Below are 19,092 nucleotides of genomic sequence, written 5' to 3'. Positions count from 1 at the left end.
AAAATTCCTCCCTAAAATCATTTCTCCCTTTCACCTAAACCAATCTGTGGAACTACCAGTGTTCTTGTCACAGCCACAGACCATTGCAGAAAGAGCTGTCCACACATTAGATGTCAAACGAGCCTTACTCTACTACATCGAAAGAACTCAACCCTTTCGTAAGACCAAACGGTTCGTGTCTTTCTCACCACCACACAAAGGCAACCCCATCTCCAAGTCTGGGATTGCTAGGTGGATTGCTAAATGCATACAGATTTGCTACCACAAAGCAAAATGAACACTAACTGTTGTTGTCACCCCCCGCCCCCCACCCGCCCCAGTCCACTCTACACATAAAATAGGGCTTCCATGGCATTTTTAGGGAACATTCCCTTAGATGATATCTGCAAAGCAGCTACATGGTCTACACCGCACACTTTCTCTAAACACTATTGTGTAGATGTGCAAACTAAGCAACAAGCTAGTGTGGGCCAGGCTGTCCTCAAAACACTGTTTCAAACAACTGCAACAGATACAGTTGGTCGCCGCTAGGAGCGAGTACTGCTATATAATCTATGCACAGTGTGTAATCTGCAGCTCATATGCCTCAAACGGCAAATGCTACTTACCACTATGTATCTGTTCTTGGCATGTAGAGCTGCAGATCTACACACGCCCACCCGCCTCCCCGGTTACCTTTATCTGTTCCAGTTTATCTTATTTAGATACAACACACATGGGCATCTTCACTACTTACTACTACGCTCCATTTCCCTGCTGGTGAAAAACAATCTGAGGATGGAGCCGAAGCCCATGCGCAGTATGATCCAAAGGAGGAGTCACATACCTCGTGACTTCCAAAGACTTTCCAAGAAGAAAAACTGCAAACATCTGGGCCCAACACCAGATGGCGATCTATGCACAGTGTGTTGATCTGCAGCTGTACATGCCAAGAACAGATTCATACTGGTAAGTAGCATTTGCCTTCTCTCTGGCAAGATCAGGTCTGGCTTATGCTTCTATAAGGGTGCACCTCGCAGCTATCTCTCGATACAAACGGACATCTGGCTCCTATTGTCTCTGTTCTGGCCGCATCTGAAACAGTTCATGAAGGGCCTTTTCAGAATTTTTCCTCCTATTCGGCCTCCTCCACCTGAATGGTGTCTTAATGTGGTCTTCTCGCAATTAATGAAACCACCTTTTGAGCCGATCCACAAAATAAAGCTCAGATTTCTCTCATGGATGGTGGCTTTGCTTCTTGCACTTACTTCGGCCAGACGAGTAAGTGAAATTCAGGCTTTCACCATTAAAGTGCCTTACTTGTGTTTCACAGAGGATTACGTAATGTTACGGACAAATCCTAGATTTGATCCAAAGGTTCCATCCAAGTTTCACCTTAATGAACCTGTAATTCTGCGCACCTTTTTTCCACATCCTTCATCTCCAGCGGAGAAATCTCTTCACTCTAGATTTAAAAAGTTGCCTTAAGTTTTATTTGCAAAGGACAAAGCAACTGCGCAGAAGGATCAACTCCTTGTATCATATCGATCCGTTAAACTAGGATCTGCTGTTACAAAAAGGACTGTTGCACGATGAATTGCTGCCACTATCCAATTGTGCCACTCAAAGGCGGGTAAACCGCTTTCAACCAAGACCAAGGTGCATTCCACAAGAGCAGTGTCTTCTTCGGCTGCTCTTTCTGCTGGTGTCCCGCTAGCCAGATTTGCCGTTCACGCGGCACTATTGCCTGGACATGGCAACTTATAGCGAGGCAGCAGTGGGACAGGCAGTCCTGCGTCATCTATTTCAATAAGATAAGCCTCTATATTAGATGCATTCTTTTTATCCTATATATAGACATCTCATTAAGGTTTATATTAGCATGTATGTTATAATCCACCATCCTCTAAGGTACAAAAGTTTATATTGCAGTACTATAAAACATACATGTTTACAAAACTGCTAACTACTCTGATTCAAGCATGTGAATCCATGAAAGATCCAATACTGGAGAAGAATGAGTTACTTACCTGTAACTACGGTTCTCCAGTATTTGCATCGTTCATAGATTCACATGCTACCCACCCTCCTCCCTGGAGAGGCTTCCTTTATTCTCTAAGGTTTATGATTGCACACGTGTGCTGGAAAATCTGAGGAACCTAGCCTCTCTTGGGATTGTTCTAGAGGGTGCTGTTGCCTGATTGGCTATTGGTTGGATTTGGATATTTTTTGAAAAAGAAGGTAGATAGGCTATTGCACTGACTTTCCTGTGCATGGTAGCCTATGGTAATTTTATCTACTGCTTTTATATATATACTGTGGGAGTCCCACTACAACAACTGGGATGATTCAAGCATGTGAATCTATGAAAGATACCAATATTGGAGAACCGTAGTTACAGGTAAGTAACTCATTTTCTTAAGGCGGGTGATTCCACAGACATGCATCATGCTTTTCTGGTTGTGAATCAATACGCCCTTTGGTACTACAGATATTATGGAAAATCCGGCTCCTGTGTAGCTTGCTGAATAACTTCAGCATGGAAAGCTTATAGCAAACTGATGTTTCCGTTGGACGATATCAGTGATGTAATCGGTGATCTCATCTAACATATGAGTGATGTAAGATGTGAGGCTCTTTGGGCTAGACCCTGGACCCAGTTCCCCTGCAAGCCTCACATCCAACCCCTCACGGACCCCCCCACCCCCACTACAGCAGCAGGGGAGTCACTCACTGAACTAAGAGACCGCACAAGATTAATTTTTTGAAGCTCATGTGGTCTCGTGCTGTGAGATATCCCGTATTGCCATTATCTGGACCATTGTGAGATTCATTGCTGGACTGAGCAGCCTTGCATTTTGGCATTACCTAATGATCTCTGAACTCTGTTCCTGCTCCAATGCTGGTTAAGATGCCGCGCCGTGATCCAGACCTGAATGAACGTATCTAATTAGTGTCTGTAATTGTGCAGTAATTGTAATTGTGAGCCTTTTTCGTGACATTTTCTCCAGGGGTGTGAGAATTCTCACTCGCCAGTTCACACACTATATGGAGAGGACACATTACTTGCTGCGCTTGATGCTTTGTGGAGTTGAGTTTAAAAATGTTACTTGGCTGTTTGTGTTCCTAGTTCGATCATGAAAGTAAAGCATTATTAAAGAAGCATTGAGTACTTGCAGATTTGTTTCTCTAAACAAATTGCTTCTAAATGTCTACTTAATAAACCTTCACTTTTGTGTGGCTACGTGCCCATTGGCATTTCTACATGCTGGGGTAGAAACTGTTCTGCTAGTCATCTAACCTTCAAGATAAGGGAATGTATTATGGAGATTATTCCTATACTGCTAGTTGCATGCACCACAAACGCTGATCAATTGGTGCTTCCATTTTTAATTTTCTTCCCCCAAAAAAGTGTTTGCGTGGACCTTTGATCTGTGATAGCCCAAGTGGAGAGCTTGGAAGGGAATTAGGTGGGAGATAAAGAATAATAGAATTTGTGAAAATGAACTGTGCATTCCTTTAGTCTGGAGAAAGTGTAGATAATGTAGTAGTCCATAGGATTGTAGCTTCGTTGCACTGACCTGTTCGCCCATTGTGTAATGTCAAAAGGATCACTCCTTTGTCAATATTGCCTAATCTATTTCTTATAGAATTACATTGCCCGGTTTGGACATGGCAGTGCTAAGCTTGCCCGACAAGCCCAGAGCAAAGAGAAGACCCTTCAGAAGATGATGTCATCTGGCCTCACTGAACGAGTTACAAATGATAAGGTAGTTTTACTTCTCCTCATGGCAGAGATGGGGAGGGAGCAAGATGTTTGTGGAGCAATATATAAACATCGTGTAGGATCCACAATTGAGCAGTCATTTTTATAAATTTGGTATGTGTCGGATTTAAATCTGGCATCTAAAGCTTCTGCAACATTAAGAGCTATAAAATCTGCCTACAGTCTGCTTCACACTGGGTGAAATTTTGCATGGGCTGAAACAGTACTGGGCTTACTCAATCATTGAAACTGCAGAGGTTGTACTGGTACTTTTCATTTTGCACATTTGGATTTTAAACCTTTGCTTATGCTTCAGCCTAATGAGTCACTTTTTGCCGTAAGTGTTTTATTAAAATGTTATGTTGTAATGTGGTTACTTTTACGTAGGACAGATGAGACCTTGAAAACCTTTTGTGGAAATGGAGGGGGTTTGTATAAAGCAGCAGTCTGTCTTTTTTTCTTTATTTGCAGCTGCTTGTTTGCTCATGTTGTTGAAAATATTTTGCAGCCTGTATGTGTGAAGTGGAGACAAATTAAATTGGGTTATCACACGTGAATGTGCATTCCATCCTATTGTGCAGAATTGGTTCTGGTTCTTGGATAGATGCAATCATACATTTTTTTTTTTTGTGGGGGGGGGGCCGTGAAGTATTGTGCATGTTCAACAGCTCCTTTGTTGGAAAGGTTATTTTTTTCCAGCCCTCGGAGGGGCTATGTCAGAGCTCTAAAGCATTCGATGTCTGAGAAAGTGCCATCTTTCTGCATGGTCACCCCCACTTTTTGCTGAACTGCTGATGTGCTTTGAGTGTGCCCTGGCCGCCTTGTCCTGCAGCCAACGACTTCTAGAACCCCTAGGAGGACTGACTGCCTTCAACAAAGACCGGCTCTCCTGTGAAAAGCAGCTCTGTTCAAAAGAATCACCAAAGATAACTCCTAGCCTGCTGAAGACAAAGAAATTAGAGGCATGGAACCACAACTGCACCCCACGCCTACGGCCAGAGTCTGAGTGGCCCACTTGCCCCAGCGAGGTCCCCCAGCAATCCAGAGTCTGAGTCCACCGTGTGTTGACCCCTCCAGGACTACCCAATGTCGCCTGCAGCTTTTGCACTGAGACCCTCCCTCCCCCAACCGTGAGTGACCTGGTAAGGTGAATCCGACCTCAAAAGGCACCCCTGCATCCGTCCGCCTTGTCCCCTGGAGAAGAAGACCTGAGGTGCACCTACGTCCCCGAGCCCTCAAACTTATCTGCCCAGCTGTTTGCTCCTCCTGGAAGACTTTCAGTACTGAGCCTGCAGCCAAAACCGGCAACCCTCATTGAAAACAGGGCACCAGAAACCAAATCGTAACCCTGCACCAGGCCGCCCCTGTACAGCTGCAGGTGCACCTTGGGTGCTAAATCGGACCCCCCCCCCCCCCATTTGCCCTGAGCTAAACCCCAGGAGCTTTGCTCCCAAAACCAAGTGGCGTGCCTGGGATCAGTCACCAACCGGAAGCCCCTATCCCCTACTGGATAACACTGGGCCTCTGTGATTTCCCCCCAGCTGCCATAGTGCCACTGAAGGTGCTCTTTGAATGCATCCTTGACCCTGGCGGAACCCTTATTCTAACCCCTGAAACCCAACTCCCACAACCAAGTACTTAACTTTAAACCGATAACATATTCGAGGCATGTGAGCTGTAGTTCACATGTTTTGCATACTCCTGCCATCTAGTGTGGGTTCCGGATGTTTGCACTGTTTTTCTTTGAAGAAGTCTTTCCAGTCATGAAGTAGGTGACTCCTCCTTTTGATGATTGTGCGCATGGGCATCGACTCCATTGTTAGATTTTTTGTCCGCCATCGGGTTTGGACGTGAATTGCTGCGCTCTGGTTCGACACCGTTTCTCGGGTTCCTCTGGGTGCGCAATCTACTTACCCTTGACTGTATTGATGTTCCATAGCATTTTTCATTCTCCGCGTATCCTATGGCTCAGGAAAATCTTTCGATCAGAAACTTCGTGGAAGGCCGTTGGGCTTAGCCACGTCGGCCCAACTCTGGCGATGGAACGGGCTCCATTTTAATTGTCCTCGGTGGCACGCCAAGTACCCGCGCACCGACTCGCACAAAGTGTGCAACTTGTGCCTCGCCCCGGAGCATGATGATCAAGACTGTGACGCGTGCACATCCTTCGAATCCAAGAAGACTTTCTGTGACCTTCGGGCTCGACGTCATGCAATGCAAAAACACAACAGCTCTGCTTCGGATCTCTTCGGAAAAGATTCCGAACAAGATGCCTTCGACGCTCAATGGAGCCGAGGAAGAACACATTTCCGTGTCAGCAGCCAAATCCGACATGGATAAAGACATCCCGCAGGGTCAGCGTACCGTAAGTACCGATCCTCCCCTGCCCCAAACTCTACCTCTGCCCAAGAAAAAGGCTCTGGTCCCTCATCTGCCTTCGGACCAAGGTCACCACCGAGACCATGTTTCAAACGCGCCGCCTTTGGGCCTGGCACGGAACCAAATATTTAAGCCTTCCAGGTCTGGATTGAGTCGGCTGCATTCAGGCACCGAGCCAAAACAATCGGCACGAAGCACGTTTTGGTAACTATCCTTTTGGTGCCGAAATAGTCTTCGAACCCGAACACTTCAACATGGAAAACATCGGCTTCAAAAATATTGGCACCGAAACAAAAAAACACTCATACTCCAGCAAAGGAGCTTCGTTTCGACGTCCAGCCTTCAAACCTGGACCCAAAACAAAAGAAACTGGTCATCAATACCACAACTGGGCATATTCACGCAAAATTGGAACGATTGCTTCAATTTCTACCTGATGAACATAAAGCTAAGGCACACGCCCTAGTTCAGGAAGGCAAACTAATTTCAAACACTATTAGATGCGCTTTAGATGCGGCTGACACGGCCGCTCGTGCAATCAACACTAGTGTCTTGCTAAGAAGGCACGCCTGGCTTAGAATTTCTGGGTTTTAACCCAAAGTCCAGGCATCTGTTAATCTACCTTTTGATAAAGAGCATCTCTTTGGTCCTGTGGTTGACACTTTCTTAGAAGATGGAGGACACGGAGATGGCAAAATCTATGGGAACCCTACAGTCCCCATCCAATCTGGGTTATTTTTGTTGCTTGTTTCTCCTACAGAGGGGGCTCCAAAGGCATATCTACAGGCAACACCTCAACGTCGTATAGAGGCAACAGTCAGTCACCCTCTTCGAGAGGTTACTTTCGAGGTAGATTTAGACTCTCTAATGGCAAGGGAAGAGGTAAAGGTTCCACACCTGCACCTCTCCCTCAACAAAGCGACTTGCCTCCTCTTTCCCCCTGTTCGTTCCACACCTGTCAGGGCACGTCTTACTCAATTCCTCCCTGTCTGGCATACAATAACTTCAGGCAGATGGGTCCTAGGAATTATACAATCTGGTTATTGCCTGGAGCTTACCAACAATCCCACAAGCATTCCTTCACGTTCACTCATGTCACCAGAGCATCTACACCTCAAACAGGTGGTTTACTTTCTTCTCTAAAAGGGAGCTATAGAGCCCATACCTTTACAATATCGAGGATCTGGCGTGTACTCCCTATACTTTCTGATACCCAAAAGGATGGTTCTCTCAGGCCTATACTACACCTCGAAGTTAAATCAATATTTTCAATCTGATCACTTTCATATGGTGACACTTCAACAAGTGTTCCAACTGCTACAGCAAGCCGACTTTGTCTACTCTAGACTTGAAGGACACATACTTCCATATTCCAATACATTCCGCTCATCGCAAATATCTGAGGTTTGTGGTAGTGGGACAGTACTAGCAGTTCAAAGTGCTACCATTCAGAGTCACCAATGGTCCCAGAGTATTTGCCAAATGCGTGGCAGTGGTCGCTGCTCGCCTGCGAAGACATATTCATGATGTCTTCCCATACCTATACAATTGGCTCAGAAAAGCCAGTTCTTACCCAAAGTGTCTCTAGTACACTCGAATAACAATACAGTTACTGCACCATCTTTGGTTCACAGTAAATCTGTTGGAAGTCCCATCTCCAACCCTCCTACACACAAACCTACTTAGGAGCCACTCAATACTCAAAAGGCTCTAGCCTGTCCCAACGCAGCCAGAATCTGCAATATTCAGGCTCGATTTTCACAGTTTCACCCCAACCAGTCATTACCAGCTCGAGTATATATGCTACTACTGGCAATGATGGTGTCTTGCATCATGATAGTTCCCCATGCAAGACTTAAAATGCGTCCCCTTCAGGAATGCTTTGCACGTCAGTGTAATCGGATTCAAGGTCAATTGTCAGATCTAGTGTTGGTAGACAGCCGCACCCATCGCTCTCTGCAGCGGTTGAATCAACAAAACCTATCCAAAGGGCGTCCCTTCATCGACCCGGTTCCACAGACCATGCTAACAGCAGACTCATTGCTCACTGGTTGGGGAGCTCCTCTCCAGACTCACCCAATTCAAGGTTTGTGGAGTCAAAAACAAAAACTTCATATAAATCAAATAGAGCTGCTATCAGTATTTCTAGCGCTCAAAGCCTATCAGACTCACTTTGCAGGCAAAACTGTCCTGATGAGCACCTGCAACATGACAGCCATGTATTGCATACAGAAACAGGAGGGGACACACTCTCCAGCTGTCAACCCTTGCACAAGCCATTTGGAGGTGGGTTATACATCACAAAATGTATCTCCTGGCAGAACACCTCCCAGGAGTAAACAATCAGATCGCAGATCTCAGCAGACGGAGACAACCGATTCACAAGTGGGAACTTCACCCTCAAGTTCTCCTCCCATTCTTTCTAATGTGTGGTTTTCCGCAGATAGATCTGTATGCCACATAGCAAAACGCAAAATGCCCAAACATTGGGTGTGGATACCTCCAGGTATCCACACCCATTGTCCAAAGGCAATGCACTATGAATGAACTGGTCAGGGATATTTTGCCTACGCTTTTCCGCCTGTCCCACTCATTCCACTAGTGGTTCAGAAGCTCAGACAAACATCCCTCCTACTGATCCTAGTAGCCCCCACATGGGCAAGTCAACCTTGGTTCACTACCCTGTTGGAGCTCTCAGTAGTTCCTCATCAAAAACTACATCACACCCAGTCTCACGCACAGCCATGGAGAGATGAGACTTCCACATACCATAGATATCAACCTAGCGATCTGGCCCCCGAAATCGTAGGGTTTGGCTATCTGAACCTTCCACCAGACACTATGAATGTCATTAAAGAGGCCAGTAGGCCTTCCTCAAGGACTTGCTTTGCAGCTAAATGGAAACGTTTAAAAAAAAATATTGTAATAACCATATGTGAGAGCCATCTTTCTTGCATGGTATGCCCCCACTTTTTGCTGAATGTATTTTGACTGAGTGTGCCCTGGACTCCTACCAATCAGGTGCCCAGGCCCTATGTTCCTTCCCTAAAAACCTCAAACCCAAATTGGCAAACCCTGGCCACATGTCAGCCCCTAGTAAATGGTACCCAGGGCCTTGTGACCAGGAAAGGCCTCGAAGGGCTGCAGCACTCATTGTGCCACCCTTAGAGGCCCTGTACCCTTACACACACACACTGCCCTTGCAGGCTGTGTCTGGGTACAAGACAAAACAGTCGACATGGCACCCATCCATGGGTGCCATGTCCACCAACTACACTGCCCTGGCATACATCAGCCACCCCTCTAGCTGGGTGCCCTATGCCAGTGGTGTGGGCACAGGAGCATGAGCCCTGTGCCCCTACAGTACCCAGGTCCATTCCTGGGCACTGTGTGCTGTGCTGCCATTTAAGAGTACATGGTGCTGAGAGCCCGTCAAACACTAACTCCACAGCACCATAATGGCAACACCGAAGACTGAAGTTTGGTATCAAACTTCTCAGCACATTAAACCCGCACTGTTGCCAGTGTGATTTAATGTGCCAAGCACCACAGAGGGCATCCTAGAGATGCCCCTTGAAACCTAACCTACAATCCACGTGTGGTCTGAGAGGCTGCCTAGGCTGCCACACAGCAGACATGTTGCTGGACCCCTGGGTAGGAGAGCCCCTGCTCTCCTGGGCCTGCAACAATGCACATCTTGGGCGAGGTGCTAGGTTTCCTCCCCCAGGATGGACAGGGGGAAGCTTCAAAGTCATGCCACCTCTGAGCTTCCCCAGGCCACTTGCAGTCCCCACACTGGCGGGAAGCCTGGCCGGAAACCCCAAATAAGGACAGGGGATGTGCCAGCCTGCCAACCCCACCCCTTAGGTGGGGGATGCGAGGTGAAGCACATCTCCGGGCGCTTGCCATCTTGAAGATGGGAGGCCCTGCCCAATCAGGACTAGGCTACTGCCTTTCTCCCACAGGAGAGTGGCAGAATAGGGGGTGTACCCACCCCAGGACAGGAACCCATTGGTCCCTGCCCTTTACCAACCTGGAACGCCCCTAAATCTAGTATTTAGGGGCACCCTGAACCTTCCTTCCAAAGATTCCAGATTCCAAAATACAAAGAGCAGCAAGAAGAAAGAAGACCTGCCTTGCAGCTGCTAAGAAGAGGAAGACACCAACTGCTTTGGCCCCAGCCCTACCAGCCTGTCGACCCTCGAACCTGCTCCTGCTACATCCCAGCACCTCTTGTGGCCAGCAACCTCACAAACCCCGGAGGACCTGGCTATCTTCTGGCTCTAAGCACCTGGGACTCCCATGAGCAGAGGCTCTGCTCAAAATCGGCTTCTAATCCCTGGCATCAGCCCGGAACCGCGAACCCTGCACACTCTGCATCCGCCAAGTCTGGCCTGTGCTGGAGTGAACAAAGACCACGAGGACGACCCCCCGGCGACTGTGACCCAGAGTCCGGCACCCAAGGACTTCCCTCGATGCTCCGGACGAAGCCTGCAGCCTCATAACCAGGAACCCCCCACCGCGATCAACAGAGGGTAAGATTTCCCGACATCAAAAGGCACCCCTGCACCCGGTGCCCTGAGGCCCCCTGTGCCCAACTCCTGGGTACCCATCTATCCTCCAACTACCCAACTTACCTCTCGAAGTGGTGGTGGCACCTGAAGAATCTTCGTCCCAGAGCTTGCAACCTTTTTCCAACCAGGAGCTTTCCCATTGAAATCAATTGAGCGCCCGAAGGCTCAAAAGCACCCTGCACCCAGTTGCCTGAGTGGCCCTGGCAGTGTAACCTCTACACCTATCTACTTCCCCATTTGCCCTGAGCAAGTGATCAGGAGCCCAGCTCCCACAGCCGCGTGGCCTGCTAGTCAGCAGCCACCAACCAAGGCCCCCCTGCCTCCCATAGGATAACATTGGGCCTAACTCACTCTGCACCCGGCCGCCCCTGTGCCGCTGAGGGTGTAACAACTGAACCTACCTGACCCTGGGGGACCCCCGAGTCTATGCCCAGAACCTTAACTCTGCCAGTCGAGTACTTATTTTTAAACCGATAACTCAATTTTCTCCATAGGGTAACATTGACTGGCTTTTCCTGATGTTTCTGGACTTTTCAAAACTTAAAATATTCACCAAAAATCAGCTGAGTAACAAACGAAAATACTCACCTGCTCTTAGAAGAGCTCCCAGTGCTGGATCTTGGTGCCCAGCACTGACTAAAAAATACTTACAACTGTACTTACCAGTAACCCAATTTTCTCCCGTTTTAGGAAACCATTGACTGTTTTTCTGTGAAACTTCTTCTAAGTGTCGATTTTTGCAAACTTCAAATATTCTTTAAAAATCGTACAAACTGTGAAAACGTAATTACTTACCTATTTTAGATAGAGGTCCCAGTACTGAGTCTAGGTACCCAGTACTGGATTACAAAAGTAACAATAACATACTATACCTGAAACTTGAATTTTCTTCCATAGGGAATCATTGACTGTTTTCTATGAAATTTCTTGTGTCAACTTTTAAAATCCCAAAATATTGCCTAAAAATCATAACAGTAAGTCGACTTTTATCACTTGTTTCTAACAACTGTCCCAGGACTGAATCTAGGATCCAGTCCTGGAATTACAAAAGTAATCCTGAAAGTAATCTATTGCAAATAACTTAAAACTTCTATTGAACTCAATGCATTATTGTGTTTAAAATTGTGTTGCCTATTGCAACAACCTGTAACTTTCTACAAAAGCCAATTGCATATTGCAAAAGTATTTATCTAAAGCATCTTATTCTGAGAAAGTATATTGTTCGAGGCATATGAGCTTCAGATTGTACACTGTGCATAGATCGCCATTTGGTGTTGGGCCTGGATGTTTGCAGTTTGTTTTTCCTCTTGGAAAGTCTTTAGAAGTCACGGGATCGGTGACTCCTCCTTTGGATCATACTGCGCATGGGCTTCGGCTCCATCCTCAGATTGTTTTTTTCTGCCATCGGGCTCGGATGTAATCTTCACGCTCCGGTCCCGAACATTTCCAGTTCGATCGAAGCAGAATCCTCGCTTACATCGCGGTATTGTTTTCGATACCTTCTACAATCACTTTTCTACATCGACGAATCTCCGGTTCCGGTCGTCGACGGCGGCCTTCGGGCCCATCCAGGCTCTGGTCCCGGCTGATGGAAAGAACTCCATTCAAGAAGTGCCCTCGATGTGGGTTCAAATTCCCCCACACCGACCTAAATGAGGTGTGCAACCTCTGCCTCTCCCCTGAACACGAGGCTCGAGACTGTCCGGCCTGCAAGTCTTTGAGATCCAAAAAGACGATTCGAGATTGAAGAGCCAGACGCAACATGGCGCACTCCTCGACCTCCGTTCCTGTCGACATCTTCGGGGACGACGCCGAAGATCCTGGACAGCAGCACACCGAAGAAGACATCGTCAGTGCTTCCGAGGCCGGCGATTCAGACCTGGAGGAGATCACACCGGCGCAGAGGGTCGTGAGTAAAATACCCCCTTCCACACCCCTGCTGACACCCAAAAAGGCTTCGGTCACACCTTCGCCTCCGGGCCTAGGCAAGACTAGAGACACCGCTTCACACACCCCACCTTCGGGCCCGGTGAAGAAGCCACACAAGCCTTCCGGCGGCTCGGGCTCGAACCAGCCGGCCAGCGGTGCCGAGAAACACACTTCGGCCCCGAAAACTAAACCGGCCTCCACATCGACACAGAGCCCCGTACCGAAAACCTCTGGGTCGAAACCGGGTACTTCCGTACCGACACCATCTGCGGTGCCGACCAAACACCAGAAAGCCCTCGGCGCCCATACTTCCGCGTCGAAGCCCATCTCGGCACCGACCAAGAAACCAGAGGTTCCCAAGCCAAAAAAAGTCACCGGCTACGAACTTTTCGACGCCGACAGAACAAATATCGTCACAAGAACTATTTACACCTGATCCTTTACAAAAGACCCTTACTAAGGATCCAAAGACTGGACATTTGGCACTCTCTTCCAAAAAGACATTTAGATAAGCCGGCTCCACCTCCACCTCCTAAGAGAAAGGACTCTGCTACTTCCCCTTTCCGAGTACCTTCCCCACCTCCTCTGCCTCACTCTCCTCCTCCACCTCCACCCCCTCCGCCTTCTCCCCCTACACCTCATCGCTCACCGACCCCGTCTCCAGATGACGATCAAGGGGACCCATATCAAGATCCAGGGGATGTGACCCAAGACCCCACCCCTACAGGATCCCCGGACCCATGGGATAATTATAATAACCCGGACATTCCAGATGTCCCGCAAGATGACCTTTTATCCCTCCAGGCCATCTCCACCAGAAGACTCCCTGGGTTTCCAACACTTGCTTCAGAGGGTGGCACATTATCATGGGGTAGAGTTACACACTGACCCAGTAGAGGAAGACTTCCTCCTCAACACCTTTGATACCTCACATAGGTCTACCTCCATACTACCTATGCTGAAGGGTGTAGTAAAACATGCGCCAGAGGTTTTTAAGGACCCAGTCAGGGCCAGGGTCATTAACCCACGTATTGAGAGAAAATATAAGGCTGCCTCTACAGATCCTGCCTGTATCAAAGGGCCAGCACCACTAGTTTCCCTAGTGGTTTCCACTGCAAGAAAAAGGTCGAACTCCCAAGCGTCAGGCGAAGCACCACCACCTGACAAAGAATCAAAGCTACTGGATGTGTCAGGAAAACACACTGCGTCCCAAGCAGCTAATATTTGCCGTATAGCTAACACCCAGGCGCTATTAGCCAGATACGATAGAGCGCACTATGATGAATTAGAATCCATCATGCACCATCTCCCAGACAAATACAAGAACAGGGCCCACAAACTAATCCAAGAGGGTAAAACAATTACTAACACCTCTATACGCTGTGCCTTAGATGCAGCGGACACAGCCTCCAGGGCCATCAACACCAGCGTCCTTCTCCGTCGTCATGCTTGGCTAAGAATTTCAGGTTTCACACCTGAAGTACAGGCCTCTATTTTAAATCATCCCTTTGACCAAGAACACCTATTCGGTCCAAAGGTGGATGAGGCCTTGGAGAAAATGAAAAAGGACACCGATACAGCCAAATCAATGGGAGCGCTGCATTCACATACTCCCAGACGCTCTTTTCGGCGCTCTTCCTTTCGAAGCACCTCTAGAGGTTACTCCTCCGATAATGCATCCACTTCATACAAATCCCCCACTCAGTCCACCTTCACAAAGGGGTATCAAAGAGGCGGCTATAGGGGCAACAACAATGAGGGCAGAGGCAAAACCAATACCGCCCGCTCTGCCACACCACCTACCCAATGACTTCCCCCTGCTCCCTCTAGACCATTCCACTCCGGTCAGGGGCAGACTAAAACATTTCCTCCATGTCTGGGAGAACATCACCTCAGACAAATGGGTAATCCAAATTATTTGATCAGGGTACTGCCTCGAGTTAACATCTACTCCCCAAACATTCCACCCAGGCAACGCCCAATGTCAAAAGAACATTTGACATTACTAAAACAGGAGGTAAACTCCCTCCTACAAAAACGGGCAATACAAGAAGTTCCCATCAATCAACAAAATTTAGGGGTCTACTCCCTATATTTTCTAATACCAAAAAGGGACGAGACGCTACAGCCTATTCTAGATCTCAGGCCCCTAAACGCATACATACATTCAGACCATTTTCACATGGTGACGCTTCAGCAGGTGCTTCCGCTCCTCTCCCAAAACGACTTCCTCACCACACTGGATTTGAAAGACGCATACTTTCACATTCCGGTACACCATGCTCACAGGAAGTACCTCAGATTCGTAGTGGACGGGCACCACTACCAGTTCAAAGTACTCCCATTCGGGGTAACAGCACCAAGAGTATTCACCAAGTGCCTAGCAGTAGTGGCAGCACACCTCAGAAGACAACACATTCACGTCTTCCCATATTTGGACGATTGGCTCATAAAAGCCATATCCTACAACCAGTGCGTGCGCCATACCAACAATACAATACAACTACTCCACGAACTGGGCTTCACCATCAATTACCAGAAGTCCCACTTAACACCCGCACACATAAAGCAATACCTCGGTGCCACTATAGACACCTCAAAAGCCATAGCCTACCCCAATCCAGCCAGGATTGCAAGCATTCAGGCTTTGGGTCAAACCTTCATACTTCCCTTCCAGCAAGGGTGTTTATGCAACTCATAGGGATGATGGCCTCTTGCATTTTCATAGTGCCCGACGCAAGACTCCAGATGCGTCCTCTCCAAGAGTGCTTAGCACACCAATGGAACCAGGCCCAGGGCAAACTAACAGATCTGGTGTTGGTAGACGGTCGCACCCATCGGTCTCTGCAGTGGTGGAACACCACAAACCTTTCCAAAGGTCGACCCTTTCCTGGACCCGGTTCACCAAATAATACTAACAACGGACACATCGCTCTCCGGCTGGGGAGCTCATCTATTACACCTCACAGTGCAGGGCACATGGACGCCACAACAAAAATTTCTCCACATCAATCATCTGGAGTTACTGGCAATCTTTCTAGCCCTGAAATCCTTTCTAAAACACATTTCAGGCAAGGCAGTCCTCGTTCACACAGACAACATGACTGCCATGTATTATATTCAAAAACAGGGGGGCACACACTCTCCACAGCTCTCAATTAGCACAGAGCATATGGAGATGGGCAATTCCTCACAAAATCTTTCTCCTAGCCCAACATGTCCCATGAGTCCAGAACACAGTGGCAGATCTGCTCAGCAGACACACACAACAGATCCACGAGTGGGAACTTCACCCACAGGTTCTTCATCCGTTCTTTCAAATGTGGGGACATCCACAGATAGACCTCTTCGCCACCCCCGAAAACACAAAATGCCCAAGCTTCGCCGCCAGATACCCACACCCATTGTCCAAAGGAAATGTGATATGGCTGAACTGGTCAGACAAATTTGCGTACGCTTTTCCACCTCTCCCACTCATTCCATAAGTGGTGCGAAAGCTACAACAGCACTCTCTAACACTAATCCTAGTAGCTCCAACGTGGGCCAGACAACCGTGATACACCACACTACTGCAACTATCGGTAGTACCACACCAAAAGCTACACCTCTCGCCATGCCTCTTAACCCAGAACCATGGAGAGATCAGACACCCGGACCCAGCTCAACTCAACCTTGCGATCTGGCTCCTGAAATCATAGAATTCGGGTAGCGAAACCTTCCCCTTGACTGTATGAATGTCATCAAAGAGGCAAAACGCCCTACCACTAGAGCCTGCTACGCTGCCAAGTGGAAAAGATTTGTGGTTTACTGCCATAACACCATCAATCCCCTAGACGCGTCTATACAACACATTATATGCTACTTACTCCACCTACAAAGGTGTAACCTAGCCTATTCATCCATTCGGCTACACCTCGCAGCAATAGCAGCTTACTTACAAAATAGGCAGCACCTCTCACTCTTCAGGGTACCTGCCATTAAAGCCTTCATGGAAGCACTAAAGAGAATAATTCCCCCCAGGGTACCACCGTCACCTGTATGGAACCTAAATATTCTCACAAGGCTGATGGGGCCTCCCTTCGAACCTTTGCATAAATGCGAACTACAATTTCTCACATGGAAAACAGCTGTTCGATCACTTCCCTTAGAAGGGTCAGTGAAATACAAGCATTTACCATACAAGAACCTTTTCTTCAAATGCACCACAACAAAGTTGTTCTCCGTACCAACCCAAAATTCCTACCAAAAGTCATTTCCCCTTTTCACTTAAACCAAACTGTAGAATTACCAGTTTTTTTCTCGCAGCCTCAAAGCGTTGCAGAAAGGGATCTACACACGCTAGACGTTCAACAAGCCTTACTTTACTATATCCAAAGGACACAACCTTTCAGGAAAACCAAACAACTGTTTGTCTCCTTCTCTCCACCACACAAAGGGAACCCCATCTGAAAATCAGGGATAGCTAGGTGGATTGTAAAATGCATCCAGATTTGCTACCACAAAGCCAAGAGAACGCTATCCGTTCCACCTAAAGCCCACTCTACACGAAAGATAGGGGCTTCCATGGCATTTCTGGGCAATATTCCACTACGTGATATCTGCAAGGCAGCTACATGGTCAACACCGCACACTTTCACTAAACACTATTGTGTAGATGTGCAATCCAAGCAACAAGCTAGTGTGGGCCAAGCTGTACTAAAAACATTATTTCAAACCACTGCAACACTGCTAAGGTTGGGAACTGCTATATAATCTATGCATAGTGTACAATCTGCAGCTCATATGCCTCAAACGGAATATGCTACGTACCAGTATGCATCTGTTCTTGGCATGTAGAGCTGCAGATCTGTAAACGCCCACCCGCCTCCCCGGCTACCTGTATCTTTTCCAGTATATCTTATTTTGATACAACATACATGGGTTTCTTCACTATAGTCACTAAGCTCCATCTTTCCCTGCTGGCGAAAAACAATCTGAGGATGGAGCCGAAGCCCATGCGCAGTATGATCCAAAGGAGGAGTCACCGATCCCGTGACTTCCAAAGACTTTCCAAGAGGAAAAACAAACTGCAAACATCCGGGCCTAACACCAGATGGCGATCTATGCACAGTGTACAGATCTGCAGCTCTACATGCCAAGAACAGATGCATACTGGTAAGTAGCATATTCATTCAGTATTTAGGGTGTCTTTCATAGATTCGCATGCCTGAATCATTCCCCGTCGTCTGAGTGGGAGTCCCACTGTACATAAATAGGCAATAATTATGCATATAATAACCAATAAACCTTGGTGTCGTAAAACCAGGAAGTAAAATAGCCTAAGCTATAAGAAAAAAGCTTCCACACCTATGACTCAGTCATTATGTACAGTCCAAAATGCAGACAATCAGGCGACAGCACCCACCAGAATGTTCTCAGAGGTCAGGCTCTCAGATTTTATACCGCACGTCGTGTGAAGGGAGTCTCCCTGAGCTCCTCTCAGTACTTAATTTTTTTCTGTTTTTTTGCTTATCCTCAAGATGTCATCTTCTAAGAAGTCTCTTTAGGCCTTGTGAATCTTGTGGGAAGCTCCGGCTATTCTCTGAAGACCCCCACAAGTAGTGCATTTACTGCCTCTATCCGGAACATGAGGTGAGGGATTGTAAGATCTGCAGGACCTTCCCTCAGAAGACCCTCCGAGATAAAGAAGGGCGCCTACTTCTGTGGCTACAGAAGATAAAGGACAAGGATAACCCTTTATCTAAGGTGGAAAGTGTAGCCTCTGGTTCGTCTTTGTCCTCTAGAAAGAGGATGGCTGAGGAAGACCTATCTCCTGGGGCTAAGGTGTTGAAGTCCAGCCTGCTAAAGGCTCTAGCTTGCCTTCTACTTCTTCTTCTTAAAAAAAGGCTTCTCCACCTTCAAAATCTTAGCCTGCTACGCCCCATAGAAACACTGGGAAGTCTCTGACATCTAAAAGACTTCCTGACAAAGAATTACCTCAACAGAAAATGCCGTCGTCAACGGCGTTGTCAACAGCTTTTTCGTCGACGATTATCATCGTCGACACTACATCTACGTCGACTGTTACATTCTCTGTCTCCGAGACCAAAAATTATTATGACTTCGGCTTCGTCTCCGTCGACGCTGGTCTCCTTTGCTGTTAGACCAATCTCGTCGACGGAGATTTCATCTCTCGTCAGCGCTCCGTCGACGGTAAGGGCAAAAAAGATCTCGTCGACTACTGCTGCGTCGACGGCCACCTCGTCGGCTAAGACTTCCTCGTCGACGGCCACCTCGTCGACTGCCACCTGCTCGACGAAGATTGCCTCGTTGACGGCGAACCTCTAGTCGACAAATTGTCTCGTCGTCAAACAGCTTCCTCATCGACACTCACTTTTCTGACGCCAACACCAGCGTCGACGATCTCGTCGACGGCACACTCGTCGACGCCTCTTTTGTCTTCCTGCACGGATTTACAAGTTTGGT

General features: G+C 47.7%; 1 protein-coding gene across 13 annotated transcripts in view; it reads left to right on the top strand.

Annotated features, from left to right (window-relative positions):
* Positions 1-19,092, top strand: part of LOC146789924 (ATP-binding cassette sub-family F member 2) — a 1,015,916-nt gene that overhangs the window by 509,983 nt on the left and 486,841 nt on the right. For 12 of the 13 annotated variants that reach the window (XM_085628226.1, XM_085628232.1, XM_085628224.1 and 9 more), the window contains one exon: positions 3,630-3,749. The exons of the other annotated variant lie outside the window; for it this stretch is intronic. In XM_085628226.1, the coding sequence (XP_085484352.1) occupies positions 3,630-3,749 (120 nt within the window). The remainder of the gene's footprint in view (positions 1-3,629; positions 3,750-19,092) is intronic. 13 annotated transcript variants of the gene reach the window in all.

Source organism: Triturus cristatus, chromosome 10 (assembly GCF_964204655.1).
Source record: "Triturus cristatus chromosome 10, aTriCri1.1, whole genome shotgun sequence".
Taxonomy (NCBI): domain Eukaryota; kingdom Metazoa; phylum Chordata; class Amphibia; order Caudata; family Salamandridae; genus Triturus; species Triturus cristatus.
This window is presented reverse-complemented; position numbering and strand designations above follow the sequence as displayed.